Below are 20,495 nucleotides of genomic sequence, written 5' to 3'. Positions count from 1 at the left end.
AGTATCGGTATTGGCAATACTGGCCCTGTATTTACTCCTTGGTATCGGATCTATACCACATCGTGCAGTGTCGCACACCCCTAGCAGCTGTAGAGTGAGGCGATAGAGGATCCCTCTAGCTTGAAGAGAGCTTGATCGACTGGTTCAGCCTGCCTGGTGTGTAATACTGTTCATTCACCAATCAGAGGCTTTGACCCGCCCCCTGACTTGGTGACGGGGGAACGACAGATTTATTTTGCTGCAGGAAGTTTCACCGTGGATAAATGTAAGTATAAATACATAAATGTAAGTATAAATAAATAAATGTAAGTATAAATAAATAAATGTAAGTATAAATGAATAAATGTAAGTATAAATGAATAAATGTAAGTATAAATGAATAAACGTAAACACATGAAAACGTAAACATATATATATATACACACAAATACATGTAACATTTATATATTTTGTGTCGTTTATTTAAGCTTTGTGTCATATAATTATTTATTTATCCAAGTATTTATTTATTTAGTTTTGGCCCCTATAATCCTCCATAGAAAACCCTAACCATCTCAATTCATTCTCCGTCCTTGCGTCCATGCAAGACAATTCTTGTAAGGATGCTAGCAAAAAGGTTCTTCAAAAGAATGTACTTGCGTTCTCAGCGTTCTTCGGATTGATAAACAGCCATAGTCCCCCTAAAATCCCAGTTCTTCTGTACTCTGCCCTCAGTTTAGCTCTTTATGAAACGGACAGTTGCATACTGGGTAAAAAGACAGCGATAATTGGTTTATGCGGGCTTGGTTTGACAGGATGGCAAAAAAAATTAGTCTGTCATAAAATGGAGGATGACTTTGTACATTTTATACATTTTATACATTTTAACATATAAACAATCAAATAACCACAATGTATGCATGTATCCAGAGGCGATTCTAGGTTTTAAAACTGGGGGTGCAAAGGCTAGTGAATTATATATTTTTCCCTACAAAAATAACATATTAGTTTGAAATTTCAAACTAATTATTAGAATACAACAAACCGTGATAGAACATACAACTCTGACATCACTTAAAACATTTAATCTGTTTTCACATTAATTTGAAAATGTAAATGTTTTCATCCCAACAGTTTTGCGGTAAAATCGCCTATGCATGAATCCAATTAACAATGTAAAATATGAATGCAGAACTGGTACAAATCTGTAACATTCTTGCAAATGCGCATGTTGGAAAAAATAACAATATGACAATTAGGCTACTTAATTTTTTCCCTTAATGCATGAAATTGTATTTGTTGAATATACATTTAGATTACATAAATAAACGTAAGTGAAGTACCATCTCATCAGTAAGAACTACAGTAAATTAAAAAAATAAACACACAAAACGTATTGGTCTTTGTGGTAAATAACAACAAATCGACAAATCGTGTGTCTCCCCCCCCCCCCCCCCCCCCCTCCAAATCAATAAATGAACACTGTACTCTTTTTTTTGTTCTCCTCTATCCTTTCACATCCTTCATTGTTCCTTCCAACTGTTGCTCTTTTGTTTTACACTTGAACATCTCTCACTGCTGTTTACGGGTCATTAACATACTGGAGGTCGTAGGCGACAGGTCCTTCCATGCTGAATCCTAGATAGAAGGAGACTTCCTCCACACTACACCCAGGACGTACCCCTCCAAGGTACACAGGACGCACCAGGATTTTGACATTGCCACAAAAATGATGGATTTCCCCATTTTCTGTTTTCCCTTTAACACGTAACAGGAGTTTCTTAACTTCCGGCTCCTTCCATATTAGCCCAGTCTGCCAGAGTCGGTCTTTTGAAGACTTTGGAGATGGTTTCAGAGCCTGTTCAAGTTTTTCTTTGCCTATTATTCTCTTCAGACCTTGGGAGTTTCCGAGGTAAAAATGTGATATGGCAGACCTTGCTGGAAACATGTGAGAAAAACGACGATTAAACGACTTCTTGGATGCTGTGACATATGTGGCGATGTTTTTGAAAGTTGTTGTGTTCTTGAGCATACTGTCGTTATTTGGCCACATCAGCAACATGGAGAGATAGTACAGCTCTGTGCAGTTTGAATGGGTTCCTTCATCTTGCAGCATCTCATTGAGCAAGGACACCAAGTCTTCATATTTTTTCAGTAACCCTGAACTTGGTTTCATTGAGTGAAGAACAATGTTTGTCAGGATATAATGTATTCTGTCGGACAATGATTTCCGAACTGAATGATCAACTATGAACTGCCATTTGTTCATAATGAACTCCATTTGATTTCGGTTCTTCTCAGTCAAACATTGAAGGAGCCCGGCAAATGAATCCGCTCTTTTTTCCTCTAAGTAGCGTCGCTGGTCCTGAACTTCCTGGCTCACACTCAGGCGTGGTTTACTAGCTTTTTCTGTGTCTTTCTCTTCCTTGGCACAGAAGATCTGCATGTATTCATTGAAGTATTTAGACACTTTTCTTTTGTTTTTGTCATCTACTGTTTCCCTCTCAATGGACCTGGGTTTTAAGTAAGTAAAGTAGTTCTCAAAGAAAGTGAAGCTTTCCTTTAATCGTGGCCTCAAAGACACTAAGAATCTCTCATGGTCTGCTAGGATAGCAATAAACTCAGAATCTATCTGAGTGTTTCCAATGTGTAAATCTTTTGTGGACAGTCGACCGCTGAGGAACTGCAACATTCTGTCCTTCTGGTAAGGACTTTCATTGAAGAAGGGAATGTATTTGATGAAATCAAAAATGATCATTGTTACCTCCATCTCACCTACATAGCCTGATGTGTTGTAGCTTTTTTGTTTTTTTCTATTGCGCTGGTCAAAGGGATCTGGTGGTTCATCTTTTCTTGCGAGATCTTGAGAATCTCTGAATGCTTTTATGGCATTGTATGCTGACTTGAGGCATATGTCTAACATCTTTGGGGTGAAACCTTGATTAAGTTCCTGTTTCATGCTGCTTTTATGCACCTGTCCAAGTGTGTCCGCAATGTAGGAATTGTACTTCTTCTGCTGTGCGTCTTCAGCCCAATGCAAGGCAGATTTAAAGTCCTTCTCTTTCAGATAGAAATGTCTTGCCAAAGCTTGAGGCACTGTTGCATTTTTGTCAAATCTATCTGTTGCCTTTATCAATACCTGCTTGATTTGTTCAGTTCCCTCATCGTTATATATATCCTCAATCAAAGGAGAGAACAGCGTGTCTTTGTCATTTCCAAGTTCTTTCCGATGTCGTGTTATCAGCATACTTTGGATGTTTTGAACCAGGATGTCTTTCCCCATGCAAGACTTGTAAAGCAAGTCACAGTGCAACAGATTTGTTGTTATTTCTCCTCGAAATAGGTTGTGCTTCTTGGTCAAGACTTTTAGGCAATTACTGGCAATCATTTGGTGTAGAAACCGTACAGCTTGATAAGTGCCATGTTCTTCAACAGAGAAGTGGATTAGCAGAGTGGAGTACGGATTCATCTTGTCTTCTAGTGTCTCTCTTTCCCATAAGGCATTCCTTATCCCCACTAACTCTTCACACAGAGAAAGTGACATACATGAACCATTCACATATGTGTTCAGTATTGCCAAGAAAGAAAGAAGTCGTCCCTGTTTGCTGGAGGTATCCAGATCTTTAAGGGTGTTGCACACCAGATTCTCAATGTATTCCTCACTGAAATTGTTTGTCATGATCATAAAAGCATAGAAGGTTTCAGGTTTCTCATGGTTGTCCTTAAGGTCTTTCAATTTCTCATTAAAGAATTTTTTCTCTTTGGGGGATAGTTTGTTGGTGATGAATACATTGTCAATTCTGCTATTCCTGGAGAGTTCAGCTGGGAACTGTGTTCTCTCACAGTTCAGAATGACGACCAGTACACCCTCCTGTCTTTTTTTCTCTCTTGCCTCATTCAGAATGCATCGCTGTAGGTCCTCAACATCCTCCCAGTTGTCTACCAGGAGAAGAACAGGTGTGTAGCTTGACTGCTCCTCTCTGCCACAGGTCAGCAGGTGCAAGACTTGGACTGCGATGTCACTGTTATGAGCTATGTTGTTTTTCAAAACAGCACATCGAAATTTCCTTCTGAGGCTCCACAGAACATGCATTGCCATTGTTGTTCCTCCACAGCCTGGATGGTGGAACAAGTTGATCATAACGCACGAAAATGTGGAGCTCTCTGTGATCAAGTTTTGAAGATCTTCAAAACTGTTTCGTTTGATGAATGGAAGACAGCCTGGTCTCTCAGACAGGTAGAAGTTCCACCAAGTCACCTGACCACCCCGGTAAAAGTCTTCCTCCGTTTTTGTCGTAAAGTCTTTGAAAGACTCGGTTGTCTCAATTTCTGAGCCCTCACATTCGTTCTCACACAGGATATTGAGGTCAGTCATCTTCTCCTCATCTTTCTTTGTGAGGAGGACTGAGCTGGAGCCAATGGACGGCAGGTACCTGCAGGAAGACTGGGTCCGAGGTTCTTTCAGTTTTCTTATTGTGCTGTCAATCTCATTCAGACTCAGTTCGTAGATGCATTTACGAGTGATGTCAACTTTGCAGCGAGTGTTGATCAGTTCTTTCCATTGACTAAACACAGTGGAGTCTTTGCATAGGCAGATCATGTTATCCTCTCCTTCTAGGTTGCGATATATAGCACAGAAGGTCTCCATGATGGGACTTGAGACATCGGTCTCCACTGAGTGAAGAAGGAAGACCATCAGTAAACGATCTTTTGGCAACACATCCGGATTGCAGAGGATCGAAACCATGTCGCTAACTTCTCCTGCGCGTTTCTTCAACCAGTCACTGGGAGAGAACGGCATGTCTTGTTCGTCTTGCTCATTTGCCCGTCCGTTACAAAATACCCAGCTTGTCTGCTTGAACAAGTTAAGCTTTGCAATAAGATTGGAGACGTTCTCTTGGGTGTTGTACACCCGAGGATAGTGTAGATTAGCTATACGATCCTTTCTGTAGAAACCGCATGTCCCAGATTTGTCCGATTCAGGGTGAAACTCGAGCACAGCAAACAACTTCATCTCTTTCAAAAAATGTAAATGCTCAAGCTGACTAGGGTGGCACTTGTTTGTGACTAGGATAACATACAGCGAATTTTCAAGTGTGCCTCTCCCATGAGTTATCAGTTGTTTGAGCTTATGGCCTTGTTGCCCTGGTTTGGGTGTGTGACACTTCTTCTCCATCTCCTTGCGAGTCGAGGCCCAATTTTTCACTTCTTCGGTTATCACTCTTTCGCGCTCCCGCAGTGTTTTTTGATTGGGGTCTGCTAGAATGTTCATGCTCCTGGTACCTTGCCGTACAAAAAGACATTCAGTGTTGCAGCCCACATGTTGTCCCTCTGGTGATGTGTATAAATATGTATAAAACAACATCTCCTGAGTCTCAAAATATGTGGGGATAACATCGACCTCAATCACGTATTTGCCAGAAGTTGTGCCGTCTATGTTTTGAACTTGGAAGAACTGTGGGGGACGGACACATGCTTTAGCAATTCTTTTGTTCTCTTTAAAGTGTTGGTCCAGGCGCATATCAAACTCAATTATATAGTCGTTAAAAGAAGACACATTTAGACCAACAATCTGTCCGTGTGTGCTCCCTAGGTCACCAATGACGCAAAAATGGATGGTTCCATTGGTGCGAGAATTCATGCAGCTTGCTGCAAAGCAAACCGCCTTGTTACAAAACTCGTAAAGGATCTCTCTCTCACTGACCTCTTCCACGTTACCTAGTAGCAGATTGTATTCATGTACAGGTTCTATGAGATCGCTTGGACCAACAGCTAATGGAAGGATATTATTCTGTGAGTACATGAATGAGGGGTCCTTTTTATCAAACAGCCGAGGAACACATATTATTTTCTCTGGTGTCACTGTGTCTGTAGTGTTTGCATCCATTCTCTCCAATGGCATCCAAGAAGCAGCCATTAGACCTTCTGAGTCTGATTTCACTGTGTCTATCTCCTGTGTTCGCTCATATTTTCCAACATTGACTTCTTGCATCTTTGCTTCTTGCTCCTCTTTTTTTCTTTGCTTGTCTACCATTTTTATGATTTGAACAACAGGCCCTATTGTTAAACCTAGATCTATTAAGTCCTTTTTATCGAAGCAAACCAGACACCCTCCTGATACGTCTTGGTCATAAAGCTTCTTGGAAACCGATTCAGGGACTCGAAGTATTTTTGTCAGCCAATCTTGCACCTCCTCAGTAGTCCAGTCTTCAATTCTCTGAGGAAACTGGGGAACATATGCAGCCTGGGAAAAATGTGTGGTGTGGATAATTAGTCCTGCTCACACTAATATCTAATTATCATTGCTACAAAAAACAGTAATGTTTCTAAAACTTTGTAAAGTAATTTACAAATATATGTATATATATTTGCGATACCATTTCTGCATGTGCTTCTTGTTCGGAAAATTCTGATCTGTCTTGTTTTGTTAACCTGTAAATAATGGACACGCATTAATTTGCGCCCTCACACAAACGTTTCATACTAGTTTTTAACTTAAGGAACTTTTGGATATAATGTAACTAAATAGGTAACTATGTCAAACCAAGACATACTGTAGTTCCTTCAATACATGGAAACCATTTACATACAGGGAAACCATAAACATTACACAGTTTGGAATATAAACCTCTGAATGGAGGAAATGTCAAGATTAGGTGGTGGTTCCATGGAGCGATCAGTTCTCATTGACAGATAACTTAGAGTCGGAGACTGTGCTCTCTCAAGCCTCATCTCCCTGTGAAAAACAAAAATGTGTTTTGTTACTGCTTTTATGTTTGGTCATGTGACTATCGTTTACACTGTTGGAACTTCATTTTGCAACCTTATTCAACTTTTCCTATCATGAATATGATGATATATGATGATAGTGATATATCTAATCTAGTATGGAACCAGCATTCTATATAGTCTTTAAAAAAGCATGATGTCTGTAATAAATCCAACCTTTTTGGGAGTTCTTCACATCCTTCTTGATTGAAGTTGATCGGCAAGTCCAGTGAGCCTTCACTTTTTAAGGACTCAGGAGATCCAGGAGACTCTGGCTTCTCCTCTGGCTGGTCCTCCATTTCGTGTTTGTCCGGGCAGCAAAGTTCTGCTGCTCCAACTTGTCCTGTTGGTTTGTCTTCAATCTCCTCTGATGCCAGGGGACTTTGCATCTCCCGAGAGACACGTTTTCTTACTCTGTCCTTTCTGTTGTGACTCATCATCTATTTCATGTCTCACAATTCAGGTCCCTAATACGACAGAAAAGAGTGGTATCAAGTCATATCAGGAAAGAGTGTCATCAAATCAGGCTTATCTCATCTCAGTTCTTTGTAATTGTTCCCGATCTTTTAAAGAACCATTTCCTAACCATACAAGTAGAAGAGTGCACATTTTCCATTAACTTTGATAAGCTGAACCCTTCACCCCCAGGCCCTGACCAGATTTCTGTCATCTGAAAACATTTGAATACAGCTTCCCTTACCGTAGGATTGGATTTCATTTCACCTACTAAAACAACAATATAAAGGTGCTGTCTTCCTGGTTTGCCACTTATACAAAGAGTATCTGACGTATGTATCTCCAAGGTTACTTTAACAACTATCCGCATTCTCTGGCTCTGCACAGACTACACAGTGGTTTTGTGAATACGGTCTGTACACAGACCGTCTCCAGCGTTTGTCTGTGCTAGCTTCACCCGCAATTATAGCAGGTTAATATATGTGGAGTAATTCTGATCAACCCAATGTTTCCCAAAGGCAGAGCATATACAGGTGTGCCTATATGTACTCTTAGCTAAGGGTTTTAGAACTAACAAAAAGAAAAGCCACTCCTTATTACACTAATGCTTAACTACTACTCACGATATTTCACTAAGGATCCAAACAAAGCATTAAGCTGCCATCAATGGCTCAAAGCACACAACAAATCAAAGACATAAGCAGGTTTGTCCTGTTTTGTAATTGAAGCAACCATGTTATGCATGTATGCATTCTCTTTTCTGTGACCCATACACATTTATTTAACCTTTTTGAATTCGGGCTGTAATGTGAATTAATTGAAAGATTCCAAAACTGTCTGGCAACTGTATGTCCTTATTTAAACTCGATTATCCACAATATATTACAAGCTTGTATTAGAAGCAAGGTTGCAAATAGGTCTGTCAATATCAAGCTTTAACTCAACCTCCAGTAAATTTGATATGAAAACCTTACCTCAATGTTCTGTTGGGTCTCATTCCAGACTGCTTTGAAAGATACCATAACCACACGACAAAGTTTTGGACGATACGAGTTTCTGAATTTCAAAGACTTCAACTGTCAAACACTGTACATACCACAAGCTGTTGATCATGGTCTATCAGCTTGCATTTGACGGGAGAGTCATAAGAAATGAAATGTGATCTCTCAAGGGTGTGGCAAGGGCACACTTCGAATTCAAGAGGTAGCATGTTGCAGAACCTGTAACATTTGAAGAGAACAGACTTTTAAAGCCCAATCTGTAATTCTAATACAGTATCTGACATCACAATAACTGACGCTTTAAGTTACAAGAGTAATTCTCGCCCAGTTGATGACTTGGTATTAAATGCTTAGTAATGTTGGCCATGCATTTCTCTTGAGCAGTGATTGGACCAACAAGCTAAGCATGTTTCTAACATCCAGCCTGTCAGACCTACCAAACAACTTCAATATCAAATGATATAAGATAAATTATCATTGCTGTCACTGCATAGAGTGGAGCTCCAGATCTCATTTGACATGTAGAGAGGGGGGGCTTATCTATATTTAAAATACATTTTTAAAAGGCAGTAAAGGAACAAAGACAAAACCCTTGACAAGTTTTTATTTTTCCATATGTACATGAGCCATCCACTTCATCCCCCAACATCCTGATACATCCTCATGGAGCAGACTGGAGAGTCAGCAAAACAAGGAGTTAAACAAGTCCTTATTCGAGACAAACCCATGAAGGTAACAGCTCTACAGTAGACAAACTCACCAGGCCATCGAAACAGCTCTCCTCACAAACACCCTCATCTAGCATACACAGCTCAGTGGAGCACATGAAGTAAATCTAGAAGCAGTGAAACACAAAACACAAAGGGGTCATTACTACAAAGTGAAAACTGCTGCACAGGGCTTCCTGACCACCAAGTACAGTATACTTCCTTGGTAGAATATAGGGCAGAGTAAAAATTCATTGGGCACTCCCATGACGCAGAGTCGCCAGGCAGCTTAACTGACCTCCTCGTCTATGTATCTCCTGGTCTTCATGTCCATGAACTGGAAGGCATGGATCACGAAACGCCTTGTGTGGCGATTCTGAGACAGACTGACCGATTGAAGGATGTTGATGGTGGGATCGTAAGGATTGGCACACCTGAGATGATAGACAATTTGATAACTAAAAAAAGGCAGGAGTCCACCATCTTGGATCTACAGCGTTGTAATTGCACCCTCACCCTTCATGAATGAGCACCATGGCTCTACCGGCAGATCGGGGGTAAGCCAGGCAGTAGTTGACCAGGATCACGGCTCTGGGTTCAGGAGCCTTGATGCGAAGCTCCAGGTACACAGGTTTACCCAGGAGGAGGGCCAGTGGCTGGTGGTCGTGTGGGAAGTAAGATGAGTACGTCTCGTCTGGGTGGAGGGGGGCAGGGATACAAGCATCAAGATTTAGTTGCCTTGGTCACAAACTTGAATAAATAAAAAAAAGTCCTAGAGAAAGAATGCCGAGATGCAGAACACATCTGAATTTCTATACAACTATGATTCAGCCTCTTACAAGCAAGACTAAAAGACCCTTTTGAAACAAAACAGGGACGATACCTTCTGCAATCCTCAGCTCCACCCCAAAGCGTCCTTCAGCAGTCAGCTGTGCGCTGGGTAAATTTAAACTTGGAGTCCTCACCATGAATCCCACACTCGCTAAAACAAAACCTGATTTGGGGTAGCGACACTCCACTATGAACCTAGAAACAAATGTTTTTGTACAAACTAAATACTTAGGAGCAAAAAAAACGACAGCTGTATGCAGTCAGGATTCATGCCTAGCAAAAAGCATTAAAATTTGAGTTACTTACCTTAATGGATTATCCCTGGAAATTGTGCCAAAGTTCAAGTTGTAGACTCTAAGTTTAGTCTGCACCTCAGCCAAGAAAACTTCAGTCTCACCTACTTTCTAAGTAATTAAATTGGGAAATGGGAGGCTGGTCATTTGAATCAATTTTGAAGTTGTATTATGGTAGTTTCTGCCCGAACTTAAGCAGGGGGCGTTCATCCAGGCTTTACCAGCAACAACGAAGACTCAACTCACAAACGACCGAGTGCCACAGTCATTGACTGAGAACTTGTAGACTGCAGCCTGCTCAGTGACCACAGCAGGGACACAGTTGGGATGCCCAGGAACAACAAGGGTTTTTAAGTCCAGAGAGATGGAAGCAGCATCATTCACGATGGCAAAGACAAACTGTCTGTCCGCAGTGCACTCTGGGTAAGGAGAACAAAATCACTGAACACTCACCTTCCCACACACTAGAGTTTAGACCGTTCAAACCATCCCTCTCCATACTGCCAGGTATCAGATCACTGACCTCAGACATAGTGACGCTAGAGTAACAAGGGATCAGTTGTGAAATTCTAGACAGGAAGTCATTACCATCCATAGGGTAGTAGCATGCTGATGTAGCCATGTTCACACAGCATCCCATCATCTGACACACAGACGCAGGACAGTCTCTGAAGCCACATGGCAGCTGCAGGTCACGAGGTATATTGCATCCTGGTGGTGGTGGTGGTGGTGGGGTGGGGGGGGGGGGGGGGGGGGATTACATGATTCATTGATCAGTTAGGCCTATACAGAGAACCAAAAGTGGAACAGAAAGTATTGTTGGCCTTGGTACATAGTTCAAATAAATAAAAAATGCAGTAGATACTAATGTCAGACGCAAGGAGAATTCAGGTTTACCTGCTGATTCAATAACGGGGACACGAGAACGATAATTCTTGTCTGGCAGTTGAGGAGAATCTGGTCTGACCTCACAAGACACGGTTGCAACGTCCACATTCTTGTCCCGGTTTACATACATCAGCCTCAAAACGTGACGACCGTCCTGGGAAGAAACATTTATGTTGGAGGGGGTGATGGAAAGGGGGGAGCCGGGGAGGAGATGCCACTTAAAGAAAATACCTGAACGCTGACGTGGCACCCCGAAAAGCTAACAAACAATGTGGTTTGATTGAGCCCTTGGTTTAAAATGTAGCCACAAGACTCAGGAGCATCAACCACTGGGAGTACAGTATTTGAATCTGTGAAACGGAAAAAGAATCGCATAAGTATTAAGTGCTTTGAGACTATCCTGTAAACTTAAATAATATTTGGATAAAGAAGTCTAGCATACGCTTACAGTCATTTAAGACCTTCACTTGACTCAATGGACCAAATGGTAGGGTAACTTTAAATTCATCTTCACTGCACAAAACTGGTAATGTGACAAATGCAGGCTTGTTGGGTAGAGACTTCATAACTGGTGCCCACTTCTGGTCGCTTTTCACGTCCACTAAAGTCACCTGGGTCCAATGGTTTACGTAAGGATTCCCTACATTTAAGAACTTTGGCAAATGCACCGCGGCTTGGTCTCTGATGTAGTCATCATCAACGTCAGAATCATAGTTTCTAAAGTTGACCGAAGAATCCTCCGATTGCGATCTCGAGTCGCCGTTTCTTGGAAAGGATAACCATTCTTCAGTGGCGCAAAAAACCCTATGCAGTTCAATTGCTAGCGCTAGGAGCAAGGTGGTCCGGAAAGCCATGGGTTCCTGCGTTACACTCTGAAAACGAAGGTAGTAACCGTAATTAATTTTAGTCCTTCTAATAAGGCAACCGAGATGAGCCCGCAACGGCTTGCTACCAATAGAAAGCCTCGTTCAATAATAGATTCACAAATTCTCACGTGGGAAAAGCGGGCCACTTGTATGAAATGAATTTGTTGGCTGCGGTCTAGATATTTTATGTAAATATAATAAGAGATGCTTCTGGGATTTCAGATATAACAATGATAAACTCATGCGAGGTAGGTTACTTACGAATAATATCAGCTATGTCTGTAACATGTCGTGAAGACAGGATTCATTTGACTAGCACTTGACCTAGGTTGCATAAAATATAGTCCATATTCGACCAAGCACTTGACTAGTAGTGTGTAGTGTGTTATCAACTTATCTAATTGTATCCATATTTGCATCATTAGGCCTGGAAGTGCCACGCAATTATGTGTACATAAATCATTTCACTGTGAGGTAATGCACCATCTTCAGTTGGAATTTCATCTCTAGCTCATTGTGTCACGAGTCGCGCCATCAGTCATTCTCATAGAAAGGATCAACATCATCCATTTTATTCCATGAAAAGTATTTTCAAAACACATATCCAGGAAAAGCACGACTCATCCTTTCCCAACGGAACATAGTAGTTTCCTTTGAACATAACATCAATCGTCAACTTTTCTGTCAATCAGGCAGGCTAAAGTTTATTTGTAAGCATTGGCCTTGTGTTTGGGTAAGAAGTTGAAATTCTTCGGTACCGGTCCAAGTAGCATTTCACTGTGAAGGAAACAGGAAAATGAATTATTCACAAATATTACATTTGCATAGTCATATTTTCAAAGTTTTCTCATCTTTCATCCTTCAGTACTACTTAAATCACATGTTTTGATGTGTCGGAAACAGACACTTAAAGACCCTCACCTGATCTTGACCCAGTCCCCAACGTGCTGGCTGGCCATCAGAGACTCCAGGTAATCCCTTCCCAAGTAGAACGGGGGCCTCTCATTGATCTTCTGAGGCACTCGTTCCAGCAACCCCACTGGTATGTATCTAAAATACAGAGATACTGAATATATATACATGTTTTTTTTCTCTCTCTCTCGACATTTGCCACCGATCTGAATCTAAAGACTCCTCGGTCAGCTGAACCAACAACAACAACAAAAAACGACATTCTCTCTTAAAACAATCCCTTAACCCAGTGGTTCTCAGTCCTGGTCCTTGGGCCCATCTGCCCTGCATGTTCTAGATGTTTCCCTGCTCCAACACACCTGATTCAAATGAATGGGTCGTTGTCAGGCCCATTTATTTGAAATCAGGTGTGTTGGAGCAGGGAAACATCTAGAACATGCATGCCACGGGCCCCCCCCGAGGACCAGGATTGAGAACCACTGCCTTAACCACACCTGTCAGCCAGCGCTCTGTAACCCCCTCGTCCCTCTCACCTGCACATGAAGGACAGCCACTCCAGCAGGAAGTTCCTGGTCTTCTCCAGGCCCTGTGTGTCGGAGCCCCAGTGCTCCAGTCCGTAGTTGCTGAAGTCCCTCAGCACGTCCAGACGCTCGGCCGAAGAGATGTCCCAGTCGCGACGCTCCTTGATCTCCGTGAAGATCCAGGGTTTGATGAGAGCGCCCCTGCGGGACAATGGGAGGATTTCACTTTTATGTGACTGAAATTAAGTTGAGTTCAATTTCATTTATATCTCTTCCTTATTCAGAAAAACCAAGGACCATTTAAAAGGTAACTGTTAAAAGATATGCTTGCTCACCTCGCCAACATAATACCAGACACTCCAGTCTCTCTGGCCTTCATGGCGTCCTCATAAGACAAAATGTCTCCATTTCCTGCAAAGGAAGGAAAGATGGGATGGAACTCAACATGGCCGTCTCAATTTCCTACTTCAAAAAGGACCACAGGAAAACAGCCGGTTAGACTTACTTCACACACCCGGCAACAATAATGTACTGGTTTCCACGGCAACAATAATGTATTGGTCTCCACGGCAACAATAATGTACTAGTCTCCACGGCAACAATAATGTACTGGTCTCGACGGCAACAATAATGTACTGTTCTCCCCACACACGTGAGAACTGATGTACTTGTTCATTTCAATGTGCTAAAACTGCAGTACTATTAGGCCAGCGTACCAAACAGAGGGATGGGGCTGGCGATCTTGGAGCAGGTATTGATGTAGTCCCAGTCAGCCATCTTGGTATAGCGCTGCTCTCTGGATCTGCCGTGTAGCTGGACAGAGACGAAACCTTTCAAACATGAACCTCTCACACAGACACTAACAGAACCAGTCATTACGACTATCACTGCAACTATAAAAAAAACAAACATTTCAAAGACAACTAAACCACACAGGTTCTTCTTAGTGTAATATATCAGTTTACAAATAGAGATTCAATCGATAAAGTACTCTGTATCGTAAGTGTGATAAGGATGTGACATCACACTTTAGGGCTGGTTTAGTTCTGTGAGCATAGGTGAAACCATCTGTGACAATGCTTGTAAAAAGGGCCCTACACGTCAGATGTGATTTGATTGGCTCACCGTAATCATGGACACGCCCCAGGTCTTCATCTCAGGAATAAGCTTGTGAGCGATGCTGGACTTCTCCTGGACCCCCGTGCGGATCTTCACCGTCAGAGGGACGTCCAGAACCTGAGGACAGAGAACTATGTTTCAAGGTCAAAGGTTAACAGTCATCTAAATGCTTAGCTAACCAAGGTGCTTAACAAACACACCTCAGGTTCGAACCCACCTGATTCTACGGGGCTCCCAGATCTAAGGTGCTTTAGGTTGTAGAACCTTGCACGGAACGTGATGTCATTTGAGGTGCTTTAAGGGTGACACATGTACACTTGCCTCTTCACTATGTTGAGGGTAGAATTAACTAGGTTAAGATAGAGAGGGAGTCAGATGGCTGAGCGGTGAGGGAGTTGGGTTAGTAATCAGAAGGTTGCTGGATCGATTTCCCGCTGTGCCAAATGACGTTGTGTCCTTGGGCAAGGCACTTCGCCTTACTTGCCTCGGTGGGAATGTCCCTGTACTTACTGTAAGTCGCTCTGGATAAGAGCGTCTGCTAAATGACTAAATGTAAATGTAAATGTAAGATGCTGTTAACATACAGAACAGTGTAGAGCTTCAGCTTACATAGTTCATCCCTCGAATGATTTGCTCAAACTTGTTGGTGCGTGTCATCAGCCCACAGCCTCCACCCTACAGAGACAGAAGAGGAGAAGAAATCAAAGTTAAACCTGCAATAGGAAACATTATAACATAGAACCAACTGGTCAGAATAATACTTTAGCTTTTCCCTAAAGAGATGTACTGTACAGAGGGTTTATGAGACCTCCTGATCTGTAGCATTACCACTGACCTACAGTCATGGCCATAAGTTTTGGCAATGACAAATGTTGTGTTTTGCAATGTTTGCTAGTTCAGTATTTGAGGAAAATGTATTCACATGTTTCTATAGAATACTGGAATACAATTAGGAACATTTCATATTTTTTCATTCCTTTTTTGGGGCGAACATTTTCAATATGTACAAATAGTACCCTCTTTTACAGCAGTCAATCTGCTTTTAAAATCCAATCAGAATGATAGAGTGATTTCACCTGACTAGAACTAGTTCACACTTTCCCCTGTGCTGATGATATGACTTACTGAAATTATGTTAGCAGTCATTTTATGTCAAGGCCCAGCAAGGTTTGCAAACACAAAATGTATGTCGCTCCCAATACTTTTGGCCCCTGATTTACACCCACGCCTATCAGATGGTGATGGACAGGTGTACACATGATAACATCTTCCTTCCATGACATCATCTGGTAGAGCTCCATCTGGGTTCCTTCGCATCAGCAGAACAAGCAGGGAGAAAAGCAACTGTCTTCCTGTACAGAGGGAAGTATGTGATAGTAAGGACAGTAACCTTTTTGTACACAAGGTCGATGGGACAGCCGGAGTTGATATCCACAAAGTCCACGTCAATGTTGTTGTTGAGCAGCTCTGCACATCTGGTCATGGTGTCTGGGAAGCACCCCTCCAGCTGGAGACACAGAAACACCCTCAGGTTATGTGGTTCAGCAATGTGTATGTATCTCAGACGGCTATTCAACGACCATATAGACCAATTATTTGTTTGTAAACAATCGGGATGCGCGCGCACTGTGGCTGCAGAAAATAAAAAACAGGATAGCATTTTAAATGGCAAAAGGACCACACGGATAATACAAATAGTTAGATTTAAAAAGACCAAAAGCGTCGAGGAGGACATGCCTTTAGGAGAGAAAGCGATTACCCAATGATCTGTCGCATCAGAATTTTGATTTGGGTCACGAAAGTCTTGAAATTAGAGTGAGAATGTCGCCCGGTACAGACCGCATAGTCGAGCGGCAACCATGTCTTCACGTCATGACACAAAGTTCATAATTTTACACTTTACAGTCAATTCTACATTTAAAAAGTCGAGCAAGGCAGCTTTCAAGAGATATGGGAATTCTGCTTTTAGTCAGCTGGTCCGATTATTTTTCAGATTTGTTTAAACTGGCAATCTGAGTGAGACTACATCCCAGTTACACTGTTTTGACGTTAGCCTCAGTCAGACTCGCTCACTGGCAGTGTGCACAATGTTGTATTTCACTCCATTCTACACCAGAAACGTCAGGGAGGACTGCATAATGTAGATACAAGTCTGGTGAAGATCCAGAAGAGCCAGAATCTCGGATTTCTTTAACCTGTCTGTTTCATTCGTCATTTGCCTGAGAAAGCGACCTCCGTTAGCCGGGCTAGTTTTGCCCGATCACTTGGACAGGCTATTTAAGGGTATCGGGGTCAAGTGACTTTTGTGCATAGACAAGTGAACGTAAATGTATTTGTCCAAAGGCCAAGAGCCTCAAAAAGTTAATATCAAGCCCTGCAATCCAGTGGCCAGAGATATATGATGACCTGAACGACACTCCAAGAGTAATAGAACGGGGAGAAGTTCGTCTTTTGCAAACCACATGCGCAGTTGAGCCTGCTTGACAGTTGTGTGACGTAGGGTGATAATTGGTCTATACCTAGTGGTTTCGTTCTGACAAACATCTTCCTAAGCCGTTTTCTCGATCTGTTGATCTATGTTTCGATCTTTTCATTCGAAAGTTTTTAATACAATATAAAGTAAATTTCATTTCATTAAATGGCCTTGAAACAAACACCATTAGCCATCACCATGTCACAACATAATTTACAAAAATGTTAAGTATAAAAAAAGTGAACTGGCCCTTTGGGAACAGTCATACCTGCACTCCGAAGAGGTCCTCACTTTCATGCCTCTTCAGCAAGGCCCATTCTGAAGACTGACCCTGAAGCAGGTTGGTACACATGGCCATCTCCCCACATGTGATGTCAGCACCGAAACGCTTGCATACGCGCCGGAAAGGCAGGTTTCCACACTGTGAAGGAGAAGAAGAAATAATGTTCAAATAGTTTATTTATTTATTATATATTTTAAAATATGTAGTCATTTAGCAGACGCTCTTATCCAGAGCGACCTACAGTAAGTACAGGGACATTCCCCCCAAGGCAAGTAGGGTGAAGTGCCCAAGGACACAACGTCATTTGGCACAGCGGGGAATCGATCCGGCAACCTTTTGATTACTAGCCCGACTCCCTCACCGCTCAGCCATCTGACTCCCTAGCTGAACAGATAATACAGACGGTCTATCCAGAATGAAATATGAAAAACATTACCGTTGTTAAGGGGGCGAGGTACAGTTTGTCCTTAAAATCCACCTGAAAGAAGATAAAGAAATACATTCTCAACATAAAAAAGAGCACTAACAGTGTGTATGTATGTAAAAGTAAAAAGCCTGTCAAATCTACATACTGGTCTTCTACACTAGATTAAGCGAAGCATACCTGCTTTTTTTCAGAAGGTCGTAATTTGATCATGTCAGCATCGGTCAGAGGCCCCACAGTCTTTACTGCAGCTGGCTTTACCGCACTCTCCTGATGACAAATAAACCAAGAACACTTCATTCATCTGTACAGCGTTTGCACTTCTTTCTGTCCGTCCTATGACTGTACATCCTTGGGCTGCCATTTTATCTTATATTTTTCTGTCATAACCACACTGAACGTTTTAACGTGTTGGCAGCTATACCTCTGCAGGCTGTTGAGTGGCGGGACAGTCTGGTTCCTCTACTGCAGGAGTCGAGTCCTCCGCTGCACAGCAGCTGCCTGGTTGTGAGAAACATTAAGCTGTCAGGTAGATGTATGATAACATGGAGGTCATTTTGTCTGAAACCATGTTCCTTGTATTCTCCCTATTCTATTGCGCCAGACTCCTCACCCAGCCACTTCCTCTCACCGTTTCCTTGCTTCTTCTCAACAGCACCTTTCTTCCCGCTGTCTCCTCCTCGGTTACCGGCCTTGAAGATTGTTTTCAGGTACTCCTCGGACATCTTGAAGGACACCTTCCTCTTTCGCAGTTGCCACTGCAGGTCCTTATCCAGGGTGTTTTTAACTAGCGTCCTTCCCTCCAGGGCTTTCACCCGCTCCTCATTCACTAGGTTCTTGAGGTCGGGCCCCGTGTGGGCCTTGGCAAAGCGGCAGCTGAGACCGTACTGGCATTTCCCCAACGTGTCGTAGAGGTAGCAACGGTCGCTAACGTCGGCCGGTTTGGCGGCCATGTACGCTGCGATGTCGTGAAAGAATTTGCATTTGTCGCCGTACACACATTTTATCTCACGCTCCTGAGGAGTTCGAAAAAGGAACAGACTGTCAATGAACATTTCAGTGACCTTAAGTATCGGTTTGATGTAAATATCCAGTGTTCTCTGAATTTTTGATTACAGTTTAAGATATGAGGTAACAGTACAGACCACTAAATTCAAGCTTGCTGGCTAACATGCAATGCTGCTGGTACATTCAGTACCCACAAACGGATCAACCTTCCACTAAAGTTGGGTGTCATTAAGATGTTATGTTATGCCAGGTTGCTTTGAGTTGTCTTGTCCCAAGAATTTCAGTGCCCAGTCTGACCTAGTGTTGTTCTGTGCATCTGACAATAAAAGACTTGAACTTTAACTAAGAATGAGCAGTTGAGTGGAAATCAGTGTTTTGTAAGTCTGGCCACTTACGGCTGCAAAGCTGAGATATGCAGACACACCTGAATGATGGAGGGACACAGTCTTCTCTCGTCGTAGCTCGTTGGTTTCATGTGTGGCCGGGATTTGTTCTGTCCTCTCAGTCGCTTGCCGTCAGGCTTCCCTGACTTCTCCGTCTCGTCTTCGTCCAGTTTCATTTTCTTCTCCGACGGTTCTTCCGTCTCCTCTGATTGCTCTCCACCCACGCTGTCATCGCCAACCTTTTCGCCTGAGAGACCTTTCCCTTCATTGTCTAGAAAATGGTGGAATTTCTCTTTGGTTGTTAAGAATCTGCAGAGGTCAAAAACACTTTTCAGATCAGAAACGCACCCAAGCTGTCCATTTGGATTAGTGCAGTGAAACTAGACAGAGACTGAATGCAGACGAGTGTCAAGTCTGGATATAATTATTACTCACTGAGATTTGATTGCAGCCTTGCCCTTTTCAGTTCCGTTTAATCCTTGGTTTTCCGTGGGTTTATCTGGACTTGTCTCCATCACGAATTCTGTAGTTAGTATGACAGTAGAAGAGCTATACGTATAAGTATCCAGATAAGAAAACACGGGGCAATTATCTGTGTAGGACCTCTGAACAAGCTAACAGTGAGTGCTTAAATTGAGGTACGGGACGCAAACAATGCCGGACTACCACGCTGGTAAAGTCATCAATAAAATACCGCTGACCTAGCTAGTATGCTTGAGTTAACGAGGATGTTGGTATCATTAATGTTCCCAGGTTTGCCAAACTCACATTATTTAGCTGGCTAATCCATGCTATCTAAAGTCAACTGACTATATTGTAGACGATAGGCTGCCTGCAGTTGGACTGGTTTACTTTGGGCAAAGTCGAATGCAACAGCTAGCTAGAGCTAGCTAGGTGGCATTACTAACCCGTCTCGGCTAAATATATTTAGCTGCAGCATTGGCGAGCATTACTAAATCAACGGTAAAATCCATATTTGCAGCACAAAGTTAGACCTTAGTATATTCCGTTCATATTATACAATTCATTAAAAGCAGTGTTAGTCACACCAAGTTAGTTTTTGTACCTGTCTACAACTACAGTAGCTACCACATGAGAGTCATGACAAGTACACCGCTTTTAATGTTCGTGTAGATGAAAGTAGACTGTCTTCAGATAAATATTGGTTCCGCCAGTTAGCGCAGCGGGAGATGTGTACAATACAAAAACAATCAAATTAAGTGACTAACGAATTAAATAGAAAAATATGCATCCTCCTCTTCAAATCAACATCCATAACAACTTTTTTGTCACGTAGCCTTTGCCTATGATTGAATAGGACCTGTAAATGCTGTAATTGTGATGACAGTACAGCAGAGGGCACTGTTGGCCAATGGTTCTGCACAGCTCCTAATTTAATTAGCTGTTTAAAGCAATGATGCTCCAAATCTAACATAATGTCACCGTCAATAACAGTGCAAAATAATCCTAACAGAGCGCCTATCACTTTTCATAGATTCATCCTCCCATGGGCCCACCCGTCCTTTGACAGTCGGTATTCTGACGGCCAAACCGTGCTAGCTGTCGCTGGCTAGGATGAGACC

General features: G+C 42.3%; 3 protein-coding genes across 10 annotated transcripts; all 3 read right to left on the bottom strand.

The window, feature by feature from the left end:
• Positions 1–1,319: 1,319 nt before the first annotated feature.
• LOC124467122 (sterile alpha motif domain-containing protein 9-like) lies at positions 1,320–8,351 on the bottom strand. Of its 4 annotated transcripts, none has more exons than XM_047019263.1 (5): positions 8,178–8,351; positions 6,925–7,214; positions 6,608–6,715; positions 6,357–6,411; positions 1,320–6,223 (listed from the first exon to the last, which is right to left on the bottom strand). In XM_047019263.1, the coding sequence occupies exons 2-5, from the start codon at positions 7,185–7,187 to the stop codon at positions 1,562–1,564; spliced, it is 5,088 nt and encodes a 1,695-aa protein (XP_046875219.1). In that variant the 5' UTR covers positions 7,188–7,214; positions 8,178–8,351; the 3' UTR covers positions 1,320–1,561. The 4 variants fall into 4 exon arrangements, with proteins under 4 accessions (XP_046875219.1, XP_046875220.1, XP_046875221.1 ...); XM_047019264.1 differs by lacking the exon at positions 8,178–8,351 and adding an exon at positions 7,448–7,798; XM_047019265.1 differs by having other exon boundaries at positions 1,320–6,411.
• Positions 8,352–8,793: 442 nt separating this feature from the next.
• Positions 8,794–11,806, bottom strand: LOC124467339 (zona pellucida sperm-binding protein 4). The gene is made up of 11 exons (XM_047019603.1): positions 11,372–11,806; positions 11,155–11,273; positions 10,933–11,077; positions 10,624–10,746; positions 10,282–10,454; positions 10,049–10,146; positions 9,795–9,937; positions 9,428–9,605; positions 9,210–9,345; positions 8,965–9,039; positions 8,794–8,877 (listed from the first exon to the last, which is right to left on the bottom strand). The coding sequence occupies exons 1-11, from the start codon at positions 11,775–11,777 to the stop codon at positions 8,866–8,868; spliced, it is 1,608 nt and encodes a 535-aa protein (XP_046875559.1). The 5' UTR covers positions 11,778–11,806; the 3' UTR covers positions 8,794–8,865.
• A 539-nt stretch (positions 11,807–12,345) lies between these two features.
• dus3l (dihydrouridine synthase 3-like (S. cerevisiae)) lies at positions 12,346–20,160 on the bottom strand. Of its 5 annotated transcripts, none has more exons than XM_047019084.1 (16): positions 20,142–20,160; positions 19,348–19,435; positions 18,954–19,221; positions 18,153–18,537; positions 17,946–18,022; positions 17,702–17,791; positions 17,534–17,575; positions 17,083–17,235; positions 15,732–15,848; positions 14,951–15,016; positions 14,348–14,458; positions 13,939–14,035; positions 13,558–13,633; positions 13,235–13,423; positions 12,711–12,839; positions 12,346–12,566 (listed from the first exon to the last, which is right to left on the bottom strand). In XM_047019084.1, the coding sequence occupies exons 2-16, from the start codon at positions 19,425–19,427 to the stop codon at positions 12,494–12,496; spliced, it is 1,953 nt and encodes a 650-aa protein (XP_046875040.1). In that variant the 5' UTR covers positions 19,428–19,435; positions 20,142–20,160; the 3' UTR covers positions 12,346–12,493. The 5 variants fall into 5 exon arrangements, with proteins under 5 accessions (XP_046875040.1, XP_046875036.1, XP_046875037.1 ...); XM_047019080.1 differs by lacking the exon at positions 20,142–20,160 and adding an exon at positions 19,979–20,100; XM_047019081.1 differs by lacking the exon at positions 20,142–20,160 and adding an exon at positions 19,681–19,994.
• Between the last annotated feature and the right edge of the window lie 335 nt (positions 20,161–20,495).

This window comes from Hypomesus transpacificus, chromosome 4 (genome assembly GCF_021917145.1).
Source record: "Hypomesus transpacificus isolate Combined female chromosome 4, fHypTra1, whole genome shotgun sequence".
In the NCBI taxonomy this organism is placed as follows: domain Eukaryota; kingdom Metazoa; phylum Chordata; class Actinopteri; order Osmeriformes; family Osmeridae; genus Hypomesus; species Hypomesus transpacificus.
The sequence above is the reverse complement of the archived record's forward strand: the minus strand, read 5'-3'. Positions and strand labels throughout refer to the sequence as shown.